The 12,305-nt window shown below is 34.1% G+C and overlaps 3 protein-coding genes and 1 long non-coding RNA gene across 8 annotated transcripts in view; 2 read left to right on the plus strand and 2 right to left on the minus strand.

Moving 5' to 3' along the window:
• The window catches only part of bloc1s3 (biogenesis of lysosomal organelles complex 1 subunit 3), a 64,638-nt gene that overhangs the window by 40,285 nt on the left and 12,048 nt on the right, over positions 1-12,305 (minus strand). Inside the window, exon 4 of one of the 3 annotated variants that reach the window (XM_087282965.1) lies at positions 9,615-10,565. The exons of the other annotated variants lie outside the window; for them this stretch is intronic. The gene's annotated coding sequence lies outside the window, so the exon portion shown is untranslated. Of the gene's footprint in view, positions 1-9,614; positions 10,566-12,305 lie in introns of those variants that run through there. 3 annotated transcript variants of the gene reach the window in all.
• sesn3 (sestrin 3) overlaps positions 1-12,305 on the plus strand; it is a 49,766-nt gene that overhangs the window by 33,968 nt on the left and 3,493 nt on the right. For 2 of the 3 annotated variants that reach the window (XM_087282671.1, NM_213519.2), the window contains exons 7-9: positions 1,408-1,526; positions 1,617-1,807; positions 3,231-3,375. In XM_087282671.1, coding sequence (XP_087138797.1) covers positions 1,408-1,526; positions 1,617-1,807; positions 3,231-3,375 — 455 coding nt within the window. Of the gene's footprint in view, positions 1-1,407; positions 1,527-1,616; positions 1,808-3,230; positions 3,555-12,305 lie in introns of all 3 variants that reach the window. The other variant, XR_015508476.1, reaches the window with a different exon arrangement.
• LOC141377888 (uncharacterized) overlaps positions 5,292-12,305 on the plus strand; it is a 111,390-nt gene continuing 104,376 nt past the window's right edge. The window contains exon 1 of the mRNA XM_087284478.1: positions 5,292-5,400. The gene's annotated coding sequence lies outside the window, so the exon portion shown is untranslated. The remainder of the gene's footprint in view (positions 5,401-12,305) is intronic.
• On the minus strand, positions 5,822-8,345 carry LOC147833721 (uncharacterized). The gene is made up of 8 exons (XR_015509709.1): positions 8,283-8,345; positions 7,972-8,009; positions 7,643-7,670; positions 7,454-7,513; positions 7,325-7,350; positions 7,026-7,142; positions 6,817-6,920; positions 5,822-6,243 (listed from the first exon to the last, which is right to left on the minus strand). It is a non-coding gene; the product is annotated as an uncharacterized LOC147833721 (long non-coding RNA).

The following is a 12,305-nucleotide window of genomic DNA, read 5'->3' on the forward strand; positions in this document are numbered from 1 at the left end:
AAAATCTGTCGGATTATGTCAACTTGACCTAAGGATATTTTTAAAATAAAGTTGGTTAAATGAACATAAACAGTTAAAAATCATTTGGATGTGCTCTCTGTCTCAAAGATATTTGTTATTTGTTCTTACCTTGACTCAAGAATTTTTGAACATACATACGTTAGGCAAGTAGATTTTTCTGCAATATGAAAGCTAGAAATGTCAAAATTTACAGCCATTAAAAAATGTGTTGGATTTTTTTTTAGGATCACTCGTAAAAAATATTAGATTTTTTTGTAGACTGAGACACTATCACTACAAAAACTGCACCAAAATTACTTTCAATTTACTTAGAGTTGAGATCTGATGCCATTTTAAGGCATTCATTTCACTGTTGGAACCAAAATGTGGAAATTCCAGAAAACATGCAAATAAAAGCTGAAACTTCTAACAGCTTTTTTTTTTCATGCTACGATTTGGTTTGGTACAGTTCACTTTTGGAGGTTTTTCTACCAAGTACTGTTTAAGTACCTCGTCCCTATTACCAAAACGTGATGTATACACAATGCTGATCACTGATGTTAGAGCAATACGGTGGGAGTTACAGTAATAAACCCACCCACTTTCAGCAATACTAAACTGACAATCCGCTTGTTTAGTGGTGACGTGTTGGTGACGTATAAAAAAACTGTTTCCGGGTCCAGGCCGCCACTCATTTGAATTCGAAAATATTAGTTTATGGTCACTTTTTATTCATATCACACATTAAAGTGAATTGCATATAAAATCATGGTGTAAACGACAATCTCTGTACTTGCTGCATCACAAATACCAAAACTATAACGATTTATAAAAAAAATGATTCACTTTCTGGCCAGAGGATATAAGATATAGACATATATATTGCAATCGTGATTTTCGAAAATATTACAGCGCTTTGTAAACGTTTATTATTACCATCATTTAATGAGTCTCACCAGTTATACATACAGTTTAATTGAGCGCTTGGATCTGGAAACTGCTTTGCGTGATGTCACACTTAACAAGCGGATTCACTGTCATACAAACCAAGCCAGAGCAAACCCCAACTAAGTGAGCATACTACACAGTGAAAAAGAGGCTAAAATCTTAATCTAAAAAAAAAATTACAACACTTCACTGTTAGTTTATAGATTTTTTTTGCTATGTCCGACCCCCAAACCCTCCCTTTTCCCTTTGCTGTTCATTACAGTGATGACTAAGTGGGGATTTAAAGGCATGAATTACCATGAAAACTCTGAAATATATGTTCTGTTAAATCTTGTATTGACGTTTATTGTTCTTTATGACGTTATTTTCTATTTATCATCAGTAGAAATTCTTAAAAAGAATAAATGATACAGTAATCGTTAGTCTTTGCACTTAAAACAGTGTGATTTGCATTTCCAGGGTTTGATGAGGAAGTGGTTCCTCCTTCGCCCGTGGCTCGGTTTGTAGACGACCCATCGTTTGGATATCAAGATTTTGCACGACACGGAGAAGACAATCCACCGACATTTAAAGCACAAGTACGACGACGAACACCTTCAGGCATCCAGTATTATTTTCAGTACCACATTAAGAATGAATGATTGACTGTTCTTTTGTTGGTTCTGTAGGACTACTCGTGGGAGGATCACGGTTTCTCTTTGGTTAACCGGTTGTACTCTGACATCGGGCACCTGCTGGATGATAAGTTCAGAACGGCCTGTGATTTGACGTATTATAACATGGCCAGTCATGAGGGTGTGGATACTAGTATGCTGCGTAGGGCTCTCTTCAACTATGTCCACTGCATGTACGGGATACGGTAAGTTCAGGTGTACATACATTATTATGTCAAAGAGAAATCTGCAATCTTTCACTTTATGGTGTAAATATATAATGATAATAATAATATTAATAATGATAAATATAAAAAATAACTAAAATACACTTTGTTTAATCAAGAAATGTGTGTATATGTATATATTATTGAATTCAGAATTATTAGCCCCCATTTATTTTTATTTTTTCCCAATTCCTGTTTAACAGAGAGAAGATTTCTTCAACACATTTCTAAACATAATAGTTTTAGTAACTCATTTCTAATAACTGATTTATTTTATCTTTGCCATGATGACAGTAAATATTATTTGACTAGATATTATTCAAGACACTTCTATACAGCTTAAAGTGACATTTGAAGGCTTAACTAGGTGTATGTGTGTGTGTGTGTGTGTATATATATATATATATATATATATATATATATATATATATATATATATATATATATATATATATATATAGGTCAAATTTTAGAGTACATTTGAAGATGCTTTTGGTGTTATCAGATTTAATCAGTTTTATAGTATTTTCTCTATTTTGAGTACTAGTACACTATAGTAAACTGTATATATACGTTATTGAATGTAAAATATTTGGAAATACATCATATTTAAATACATTTTTTGTCGTTTTAAGAGTATATTTTAGCACGCTTTTGTGTTATTATCAGTTTTTTTATATTCAATAAAATATTTAAAAATATTAAAGCTAAATCTATTTTTTTTGTAAAGCTATAATTCAGTTTTGTAATTTTAGTACTTCACATAATACTTATTTCTTTTGATTTCTAAGGCAACATTTTTATCTAATATTTCAAATTTATTTTAAAATTACTTAAAAAGATAACAACCAATGTCTATATTTTATCTGGTTTGTTTTTCACACAAGACGCACAAGTCCAGCAAACTACGTTCTGGGATTTAGTGTTTGCAGTGTTATATATATATATATATATATACATATATATATAGTTTCTTTTAACTTTAAGTTTAGTTTCCAATTAAATTGTGTGGTATTGTATAATTTAATTGTGCATGTTTTTGTGTGGACAATGGCATATGCTAGTATAGTGTTTCTTAATATTTAGATTTCTTATAATATTTTCAGTTTTTGTTCAAATCTCAATTGAAGTTTAATGATGTTTTTCCTTTTGTTTTGCATAACTTTCTTTATTTGTAGCTTCATTATTAGGCTTTATTATTATTTCAGCTTCAGCAATTTTAGTGTATTCCTCATTTATAAGTCTCATAAATGTATATAAAAAGGATTTTTTCCCCCCCAAATATTATTAAAAAAATGTAATTATTAAATGACAGGATATGAGCCAACAGCGCCCTCTAGTGTCCTAAAACCCCCGAAATCCAACAATGAATATTAATGAACGTATGGTTTTGTGTCTGCAGATATGACGATTATGACTACGGTGAGGTGAATCAGCTGTTGGAGCGCAGCCTGAAGGTTTACATTAAAACAGTGACGTGTTATCCAGAGAGAACCACCTGCCGCATGTATGAGAGCTACTGGCACCAGTTTAGACACTCCGAGAAGGCAAGACACATTATTTATTTTAATCGAATTTAGTATTTAAAGGGTGCCCGTTATGCTTGTTTACACTTTCAGTTTCCGCTCTGCTGCATATGTCGCTGTTTAATCATGAAAGTGATCTGCAAAGAAACAAACAACAACAGGGCTTCACAAGCAGGTATTCTCTATACTGTACAATAGGGGTGTAACGATATTAAAACCGAACCGAAATATCGCGATACACCAGCCCCGATACGCATCGCAAAACTCTCGTGGCGTATCACGGTACTCTCACTCCCCCTGCTGCCCATTGTTGAGGTTGACGTCACTTGTCTCTAACTAATTGAACCAATTTAAACATCTTTATTATCACATGTAATTAAATTGTTTCAATAATGATGAGGTTTTGTTCTAAATATTATATTCTAAAGTTAGTATTTTAGTGCATGTCATGTCATGTGACTTGAGTGAGCATCACACTCGTTACTACTGGACGCAGGATGGCTGCTTCACATAGTACTGAGATTGCAGATCACCCAAACACATTTAAGTCATCTGTGTGGAAACATTTTGGTTTTCCAGTTGAGTACAGGAATAGAATTCGTGTCGTAGACAAAGCGCATGCCTAAACTCAAGCAAGGGGGTGATAGTGAAGACAAACAAAAGAAATAAATATAATAAAACAATTCTAACTCATGAATAACCCCTTTTACCTCGCTAAAACTGATGAAAAGAAAAAAAGGTCTTCAGCGCCGTGCGCCGCATTCTTCCCTATACTGAATAAAATAAAACAAAGATGACCTTCACCTCTTACCTGATGTCTTTAACAATACATTTTCTACGTGTTTGCAAAATGGAAATCGTATGACATTTTCCCTATCCACCTTACACTAAGACTGAACTTGAGGAGATACAGCTATATTGTCGGGAAGGAGCGGAGCTAAAAAATAATATACAAATCAATTGAAATAAAAATGTACAAACCTCACAAAATTACTTAAAGTGGGCAAAAGTAATGCAAAATAATTTTGCCCAAATGAAAGTTAAGCAAAAACAACGAAAATCATAATCATGTCAGAAAAATACACGAAAAACGTGTTCAAAGGAAAAAGCGCTCTCTCTCCCGCTCTTCCTGACATGCTTTTCACATTCCCGCGCTGCGTAGCCAAATGATGATAGATCGGTCTCCTGACCAATCAGCTGTCATGAAGGCGGACCTACAGAAATGACAGGCATCAGCTGTCGTGAAGGCGGACCTACAGTAACATAAATGACCGGCATAGAGGGAGCGGGTGAGAGAGAGTGAGAGATCGGGAGGCAAACATACAGCCGGCTACAACCCTAACATTAGTTTCAGACACAACTGCAATGTATTTTACTGATGAATATGTCATGAAAAAACACTTTACAAACACATTATATGTATATTTTTTCATTAATTTAAACGGAAACCTATCTATCTAACTGAAACCCTAGATAATCAAAAATGAGCGTCTGTGTCTGCACAGAGATCAAGTCTCTCATCGGAGAATGTGGATATTATGGTGTTTTTGAAGAAGATCTTTCACTAGTCTACACTGCAGTTATTTATTTAATTTTAGTTTACTTAGTTAAGATGGCTGCACTAAAGAAAATAGTTTTTCTTCTGATTAGTCTATATTGGAGGTATTTATTTAATTCTAGTTGTTTACTTGGGTATCCTGACTGTACTAAAAATGCGATGACAAAGTTAATAAAGAAAAAGTTAAGATGTTCTTTTTATTAAGTGAAGTGTCCCTTAGCATTGCTGTTAACATGATATCAACCCTAACCCCACAGCAAACAGAAACCGAACCGTACCAAACCGAACTGTGGCTCCAAAACCGTGAACCGAACCGAACACTGTAAAAAATTTGACCTTAAATTCACAGTAAATTACTGGCTAAAAATTGCATTACTTTCACAGTAAATTACTGTATGTAAATTCACAGTAAATTATTGTGAGGTAGTTCACAGTAATTTACTGTGGTTTTGTCACATTAAATTATTGTGAAATTACAACCATATATTGTAAATTTACAGTAGATAATAAAGTCCGTTACTGTGATTTCACAGTATTATCTTGTAGAATTAACTATATTTTACTGTGAATTTGCAAAACGATTGCTGTAATTTAGCAGTAGGTTGCAGTTTAAATACCTGATTTAACTGTAAAGTTACAGTTATATCCCGGATTACTGTAATTTAACAGTTTGGTGCTGTAAAATTTCAAAGCAATTTTAGGTCACACAAAAATGAAAATTCTATCTTGATTTACTCACCCTCAGGTTGTTCCAGCTCTGTTAAAATGATTTTTTTTGTTAAACACAGGAATAAAAATATCAAATAATCCTCTGTGTCCAAACAACCTGAGGATGCGTAAATGGCGACAGAATCTTCATTTTTGGGTGATCTGAGAAGACTCTAAAATCAAAATAAAAACAAACACACATACATTTTACAGATTTATTTAACAGCTTAATGACATCTGTGTAAACATTTCAGAAAACTTTCAAAAGGTGAAGGTGAAGCCTCAAAAAATATTATAAGAACATATTAATAAAAAAAATCTGACATCATATTTAGCATACATATAAAAAGCAGTGCTTCAGAGTGCGCTCTCTCTCTCTCTCTCTCTCTCTCATATATATATATATATATATATATATATATATATATATATATATATATATATATATATATATATACACACATACATGAGAGAGAGAGACAAAACTTCTTGCTAAATTAGGCAGTCGTCTATTCTAGGTCAATCATTTTCCTGATAATTTTACACACTTGCTGGTTGATGTGTCTTCTCTGCTTCTTTGACTTCGTCTGTCTTCCATCTCCAAACTGGTGCCCAAAAAGCACCTATAAGCAAAAGGGCAGACAAACAGTTAGCTTCATACAACAGTACTGGGACACTACTGCTGCACTACAGAGCAAAATTACTGTTAGCTCAGTTTGAATATGCTGACAATACTGTAGCTCAGTCAAACTGCAATCATTTAAACAAAAACATCTGAAAAACATTTCCATCACAAACACACAATCAAGAACAGTCCAACAACAAATAGTGGTTTTAATGACCTAGGCAGAGCATTTTAAAACAGTTGATTTGATTTACACCTTCTGTTTACAGACTATAATCTAACGCTGGGTTCACACTTATTGCAAAGTTAACACATGCATCACAGCACTTGCTCTTGAATACTAGCAGGATGTTTCTTGCATCAAGCTAATATTTCATGATTTAAATATTAGGAAAATTTTGCAAAAAAAACTTGATTGAAGTGATACAGCACTTGTATTCATTTCAATCAAGTTTTTTGCAAATATTCCAAATATTTTTCAACGTTTTTTGAGTTTCACTTAATTTGTGCTGCCCAGTAAAAATTTCCCACTATTTATGCATTTGCAATGACTTGCATGTAATCCACTCACCTGAATAGGTAACTTCACATATGGTATAAGAGCCCCATCCTTTTAAAGACAGCTTCCCCTCTGGTCTCCAGCACAGACAAACAAATTGTGTCTGCAACACGGCCCTTTATAACAAAGGGACAAGGGGAGTCATGACTTGTGCTCCTATACATTCCTTGTTTAACCCCCCAAAACAAGCCCTCAGTTACAATATTTATTGTTGACATTACCTTAAATTCCAGAGTGCAAAAGGCATCTTCAGCATACTTCAGTTTCAGACCAGATCCAAAGTCAGTTGTGAAACCCAGGTGAGGTCCAATGACCACTCGACCCTCCAAGGAATAAGACTAAAAGGGGGAAAGAAGGACTAAATTAGAGATGTTTGTGAATAATTAAATTTGTTTGTAGAAACAAAGTTGACATTTCATGCTCTGCCTATTAAAAACCAAGCAAACAAAAACACATGCCCAGTAAAATTGCTTATAAAAATAAAAACTATAGTTTAAAAAAATCTTTGTCTAATATTTACTACTACTGGAGGTACTGGTGGAACTTCTGGAAGAAGAAAAAGAGTGTGTACAAGAAACTGCTCACAACAAATCTGTGAAAAACCTGACATTTAAAAATCTAATAAAAATGAGGAAGGCATCAACATTACCTTTAATAATCAAGCGATGGTTGATTGGTAGCATCAGTGTTTCAACATCAATGGCTGTGGCTGCAAAAAAATATGAATATAATAAGAGTAGAATAAGACTCAACCTAACACGCACACACACACACATACTCATATATTAGATTGTGATAATGAATTTAGGTTATATTTGTGTGCTCAGAATTTACTCACCTCACACTTCAGTTATTATCAGGTACACCTGAACACCAAAAAATAAAATCTACAGTTAGTGACACTATACAATTAGTTCTCATTAGTAAATGTTAGCACTGCATTAACACCAGTGAGAAATATACAATATGTACTGTGTTAGTGTTAGTTTAAAAGAATACAACTGAATTGTATTATAAGCCTCATTTAATAAAACAGTTAAGACTTGTTTCATAATGAGTTTAGTTAATTTAACTAACTTAACGTTAACGTTACAGTGAACAAAATTAACGTACATGATGGTGACTAACGTAACCGTAACGGTAACTTAAGTGAAGGCCAGAGCTTACCTTAACTTTAGTCATTTCACCTTTACTTCAGTCTTGTACTGAAACAGAAAATGCAGTTAACAAGAAGTTAATTAAAGAAAATTCCCTTTCCTTTTTCAGGAACTAACGTTAACGTTATGCTAATACCTCAGAAAACACTACAATCACCATCTGGCGTCGTTAATTTCTTGTTTTAAAAAAAGGCGCGCTTAAACCCTGTACGTGCGAGTACAACTAAAGTACTCGGTAAATTCCTGTTAAAAGACATGCACTATATAGAAATACACATACAACAATCATTTAACGGACAAAATTCATATTTTAACACTTACCGAGGATGAATCCGTTGGGTGAAGAGACGACGCGAGAAGCCCCTGTCTGCAGCCCGCAGATCTGGGCGGGGATGAATGTGGGGCGGGGCTGCATGTTCAGCCACGCCCACCTGTAATTTCATTGGTTAGTGGAAACGCAATAGAGTGAATGCCTACTACGTGGTGTCAGTAAACAGGAAATGCATGTACAATTTCTTAAATATTGTTTTTATTGTTAATAAACACAAAAATGCACAAAAGTGGGCATTCTTGATGAGTGTTTTATATGTTAAATATGTTAACAGTTATGTGAATTTCATAATGGTATTTTTCCTGCTAAAAATATTACAAAAGACTCAAAAGACTCTTTTCACAATGGTGTCACTTCAGAAACGCAGTGATTTTAGTTCTGATATTTTAATGGTTTATTATTTTGCTTCAAAATGCAAATGCATATTGCATATTTACAGCAAATAAAGGTGGAGTCTGAAAAAATAAATAAATAAAAATGCAGTGCTTTTAGTTCAGTTTAATTTTTTCCCTTTGAATGGGAGTGTTCTCTGGAAAATTTACAATTGAAAATATTAAAATTATACTATTAAAAATATTGGGCATGTGTCCAATTGTTTCTCTTTCAATACTGCACTGCTTTGAGTTTTATTAAGAGCAGGGATAAGCTATTATTTATTAAGGGAAGTATATGTTTGTAACCTTTTTACTTATTAAATCAGATTATTTCATCATATAATGGATTTATTTTTACTTTGACGCTGCTATGAATATAAACGTATATTATCTGTTATATGTAAATGTTCCAGCATGAGTAAAATTTTTTATTAATTTTTTTCATATTACATGGTGTGTCATCTATGGATGCAATCAATTTCATTATTTATTATTTACTAATCCATTAAAGTTTTGTTCAGTTTCTCCATTTGAATGAAGACAGTGCTCTGCTGCCACCTACTGGGTGGTTTTAATATCTGTTCTACAATTTAATTAATAAGTTACTAATAATTTCATAATCTAATACTACTGAATTAAAATGCTGTCTTCTTGGTTTTATTTTTGTATTATTTGTAAATACAGGGTAAATACTTTAATACCACTTTCTAACAACCATTCTGGATCCATTTTTGCACTGTAGATCTTTAAAAATATTTTTATAATGATTTTGTTTGGTTATTAAGAGTCACATACAACATTGTTATTCTATTTCATTTAATTAGAATATTAAATACACTTAATATTATATTAATAGTATGGCACAAACGGCCAGTTTTATTTATTACTTATCTATCAGGACACAAATTAATGAAAATAAATTTGACATTAATAAGTGCAGCATTCGTGTAAACTTCTGATTTTTTTATTTGACAAATCCTGATAAATAAATACCAACTTCATCTTCAGTAAAAACACCAACACAAAGCAATACAGTCAGTTGAAAGTCCCTCTTTCTCGGTTCAAGTAAAAATCTGGCAGATCTGTGTTTTTTAGATGTCAGATGTCTCACCTACAGAACATCTGTGTATGCACATGCACACGTACAAAAGGAAGACTGACAATTTATAGAAAATATTAATAATAATTTAAGATACAGCAGTTTGTGATTATTATCTTTAATAAACATAAAAACAATTATATATTTTTTACAGGGAAATTCCACCACAGCATTAAAGTAACAATCTGCAGTAAAAAGTGCTTGGCATATTCTGTACTCTTTATCATGTGTACACAGACACACACACACACACACACACACACACACACACACACCCTGCTTCTTGAATTTTGGATTACTGACAATGGCTCGGCAAGGCAGTGGCGCAGTAGGTAGTGCTGTCACCTCACAGCAAGAACGTTGCTGGGTCGCTGATTCGAACCTCGGCTCAGTTGGCGTTTCTGTGTGGAGTTTGCATGTTCTCCCTACCTTCGCGTGGGTTTTCTCCAGGTGCTCCGGTTTCCCCCACAGTCCAAACACATGCGGTACAGGTGAATTGGGTAGGCTAAATTGTCTGTAGTGTATGAGTGTGTGTGTGAATGTGTGTGTGGATGTTTCCCAGAGATGGGTTGCGGCTGGAAGGGCATCCGCTGCGTAAAAACCTGCTAGATAAGTTTGCAGTCCATTCCGCTGTTGTGACTCTGGATTAATAAAGGGACAAAACCGACAAGAAAATGAATGAATGAATGAATGACAATGGCTCAGAAGGTCCTGGATGTCAGTGAGAGTTGCAGAAATGTCCCATCACCATCCTGTGTGACAACTCTCAGTAGGATCCACTGCAGGATCTCAGGCGGCATCTGTACAAAATAACCAACAATCATCAACATGTCGCTTAACATACAGTATATTAAAGTTAAACTCAAAGAATTAAATATGTTTGTACTAGGCATGCCCCCTCCTCACATTCCCCTCTGCTTAAGTTTCATGCATGGGTTATAAAGTAAACAAAAAAAAAGAGAACATGAAGTGTAAATAAAAATAAAAATTATTAAATGCACAAATCTATTAAAACAAAAAGAGAGCAAGAACTGAGGTAAAATAAAATAAAACAGAGAATATGCTCCTAAGGAATCATAGTGAGGACTATATATCAATGCCAATGATCTGCAAACAGAATGTAGTATAGATCAGTAAGTTAAGAATCAAGTTTTACATTGTACATATTTAGCATTAACATTACCAGAGTATATAAATTAGAGAACATGCCACAAAGAAAAATATATTTTGTTATCTTTGATATTAATAAACTTCATGTGATGGACTGTTTTGCACAAAACTCTTTAAAGTTTACATTATTCTTCTAAGTGAATAAAACCACCAACTGTACGATCAACCTGGAAAACGCCAACCCTAACACAGAAAACTTTTTTTTAAGGCTTTAAAACTTCATATCTCCTTAAAGGCCTTTAATTAAATAAATGACACATAATACGTGAGGTGTACTGGACTATAATTTGACCATTTACATGACAGAAGATGTGTACTTACCATGCAGAGATGAAAACCGGAATCGAAAGCATACATTACATCAACGTCTGTTTCCGTGAACCAATGAAAGACTTGTAGGCGGAGTGACATGTTTAGTCCCGCCCATTTATGGGCGGGGCTGCACATTCAGCTCCGCCCCGTATTCAGCCCCGCCCCGATCTGCGGGCTGCAGACGGGTGTACTTGGACGACGCAGGCGTCTGTAGCGATGGCGCTTGTTTGCGTTCGAGTCGAGTCAGTTCTGTTCAATGAGTCGGCTCATTTAAGTGAACAGTAAAGAGTCGAATTCGGCTCCTTTAAGTGAACAGTTAAGAGTCGAATTCGCCTGAAAACGATTCCGTTTTGTATAATATTGTAAGACGCAAACATATAATTCATTAATATTTCATCATATTGCTTGGTTGGTGTACTGCTTGTACACGAATTGCTTGTTCATGACTATGAGCTCATGAACACGTCTGATAAAATATCTGAATCTGATTCAATGTCACACGAGTCCTGAACCGAAGCAGTGCAAAAGTAATATATTGATTGAAATATAAAGTTAATTATTTTCTTCGCCATTCAAAATATTACATATCTCTGACTTCAACAATAAGAATAAAGTTCGTTTGGAGTGTATTGAGAATTATAATTTTTTCCTCCCAGGATTCATTTCGCACCAAGCTGCATCAAGCTGTAATGGTGGATGAGAAGGCACATAAAATTATAAATATTGCTTGTAATATGTAATGAAATAAAGTTTTAACACTTTTTCATGCGAGAATGTAGTTCTTCAAATCTCAAATCTGTGGATTGTTAGTAAAGATTGTGTGTAATTTTAAGTGTGTTTTGCCGGTAGCGGAGATCTATGACCTCCAGGCGGTAACAGCGCTCATTACTCATGTATCCGCCGAGAGGCGCCTGTCTTCAGGCTAGACATTGGGACAATTGCCCCGTCTTCGATGGCTCTATATGCGTCCGAAAAATGAAGTTTTAACTGTTTTTCATGCTAGAATGTAGTTGTTTAAAACTCTAATCTGTGGTTTATTTATATAGATAAAAAATAAT

This window comes from Danio rerio, chromosome 15 (assembly GCF_052040795.2).
Source record: "Danio rerio strain M-AB ecotype USA chromosome 15, GRCz13ab, whole genome shotgun sequence".
NCBI lineage: Eukaryota > Metazoa > Chordata > Actinopteri > Cypriniformes > Danionidae > Danio > Danio rerio.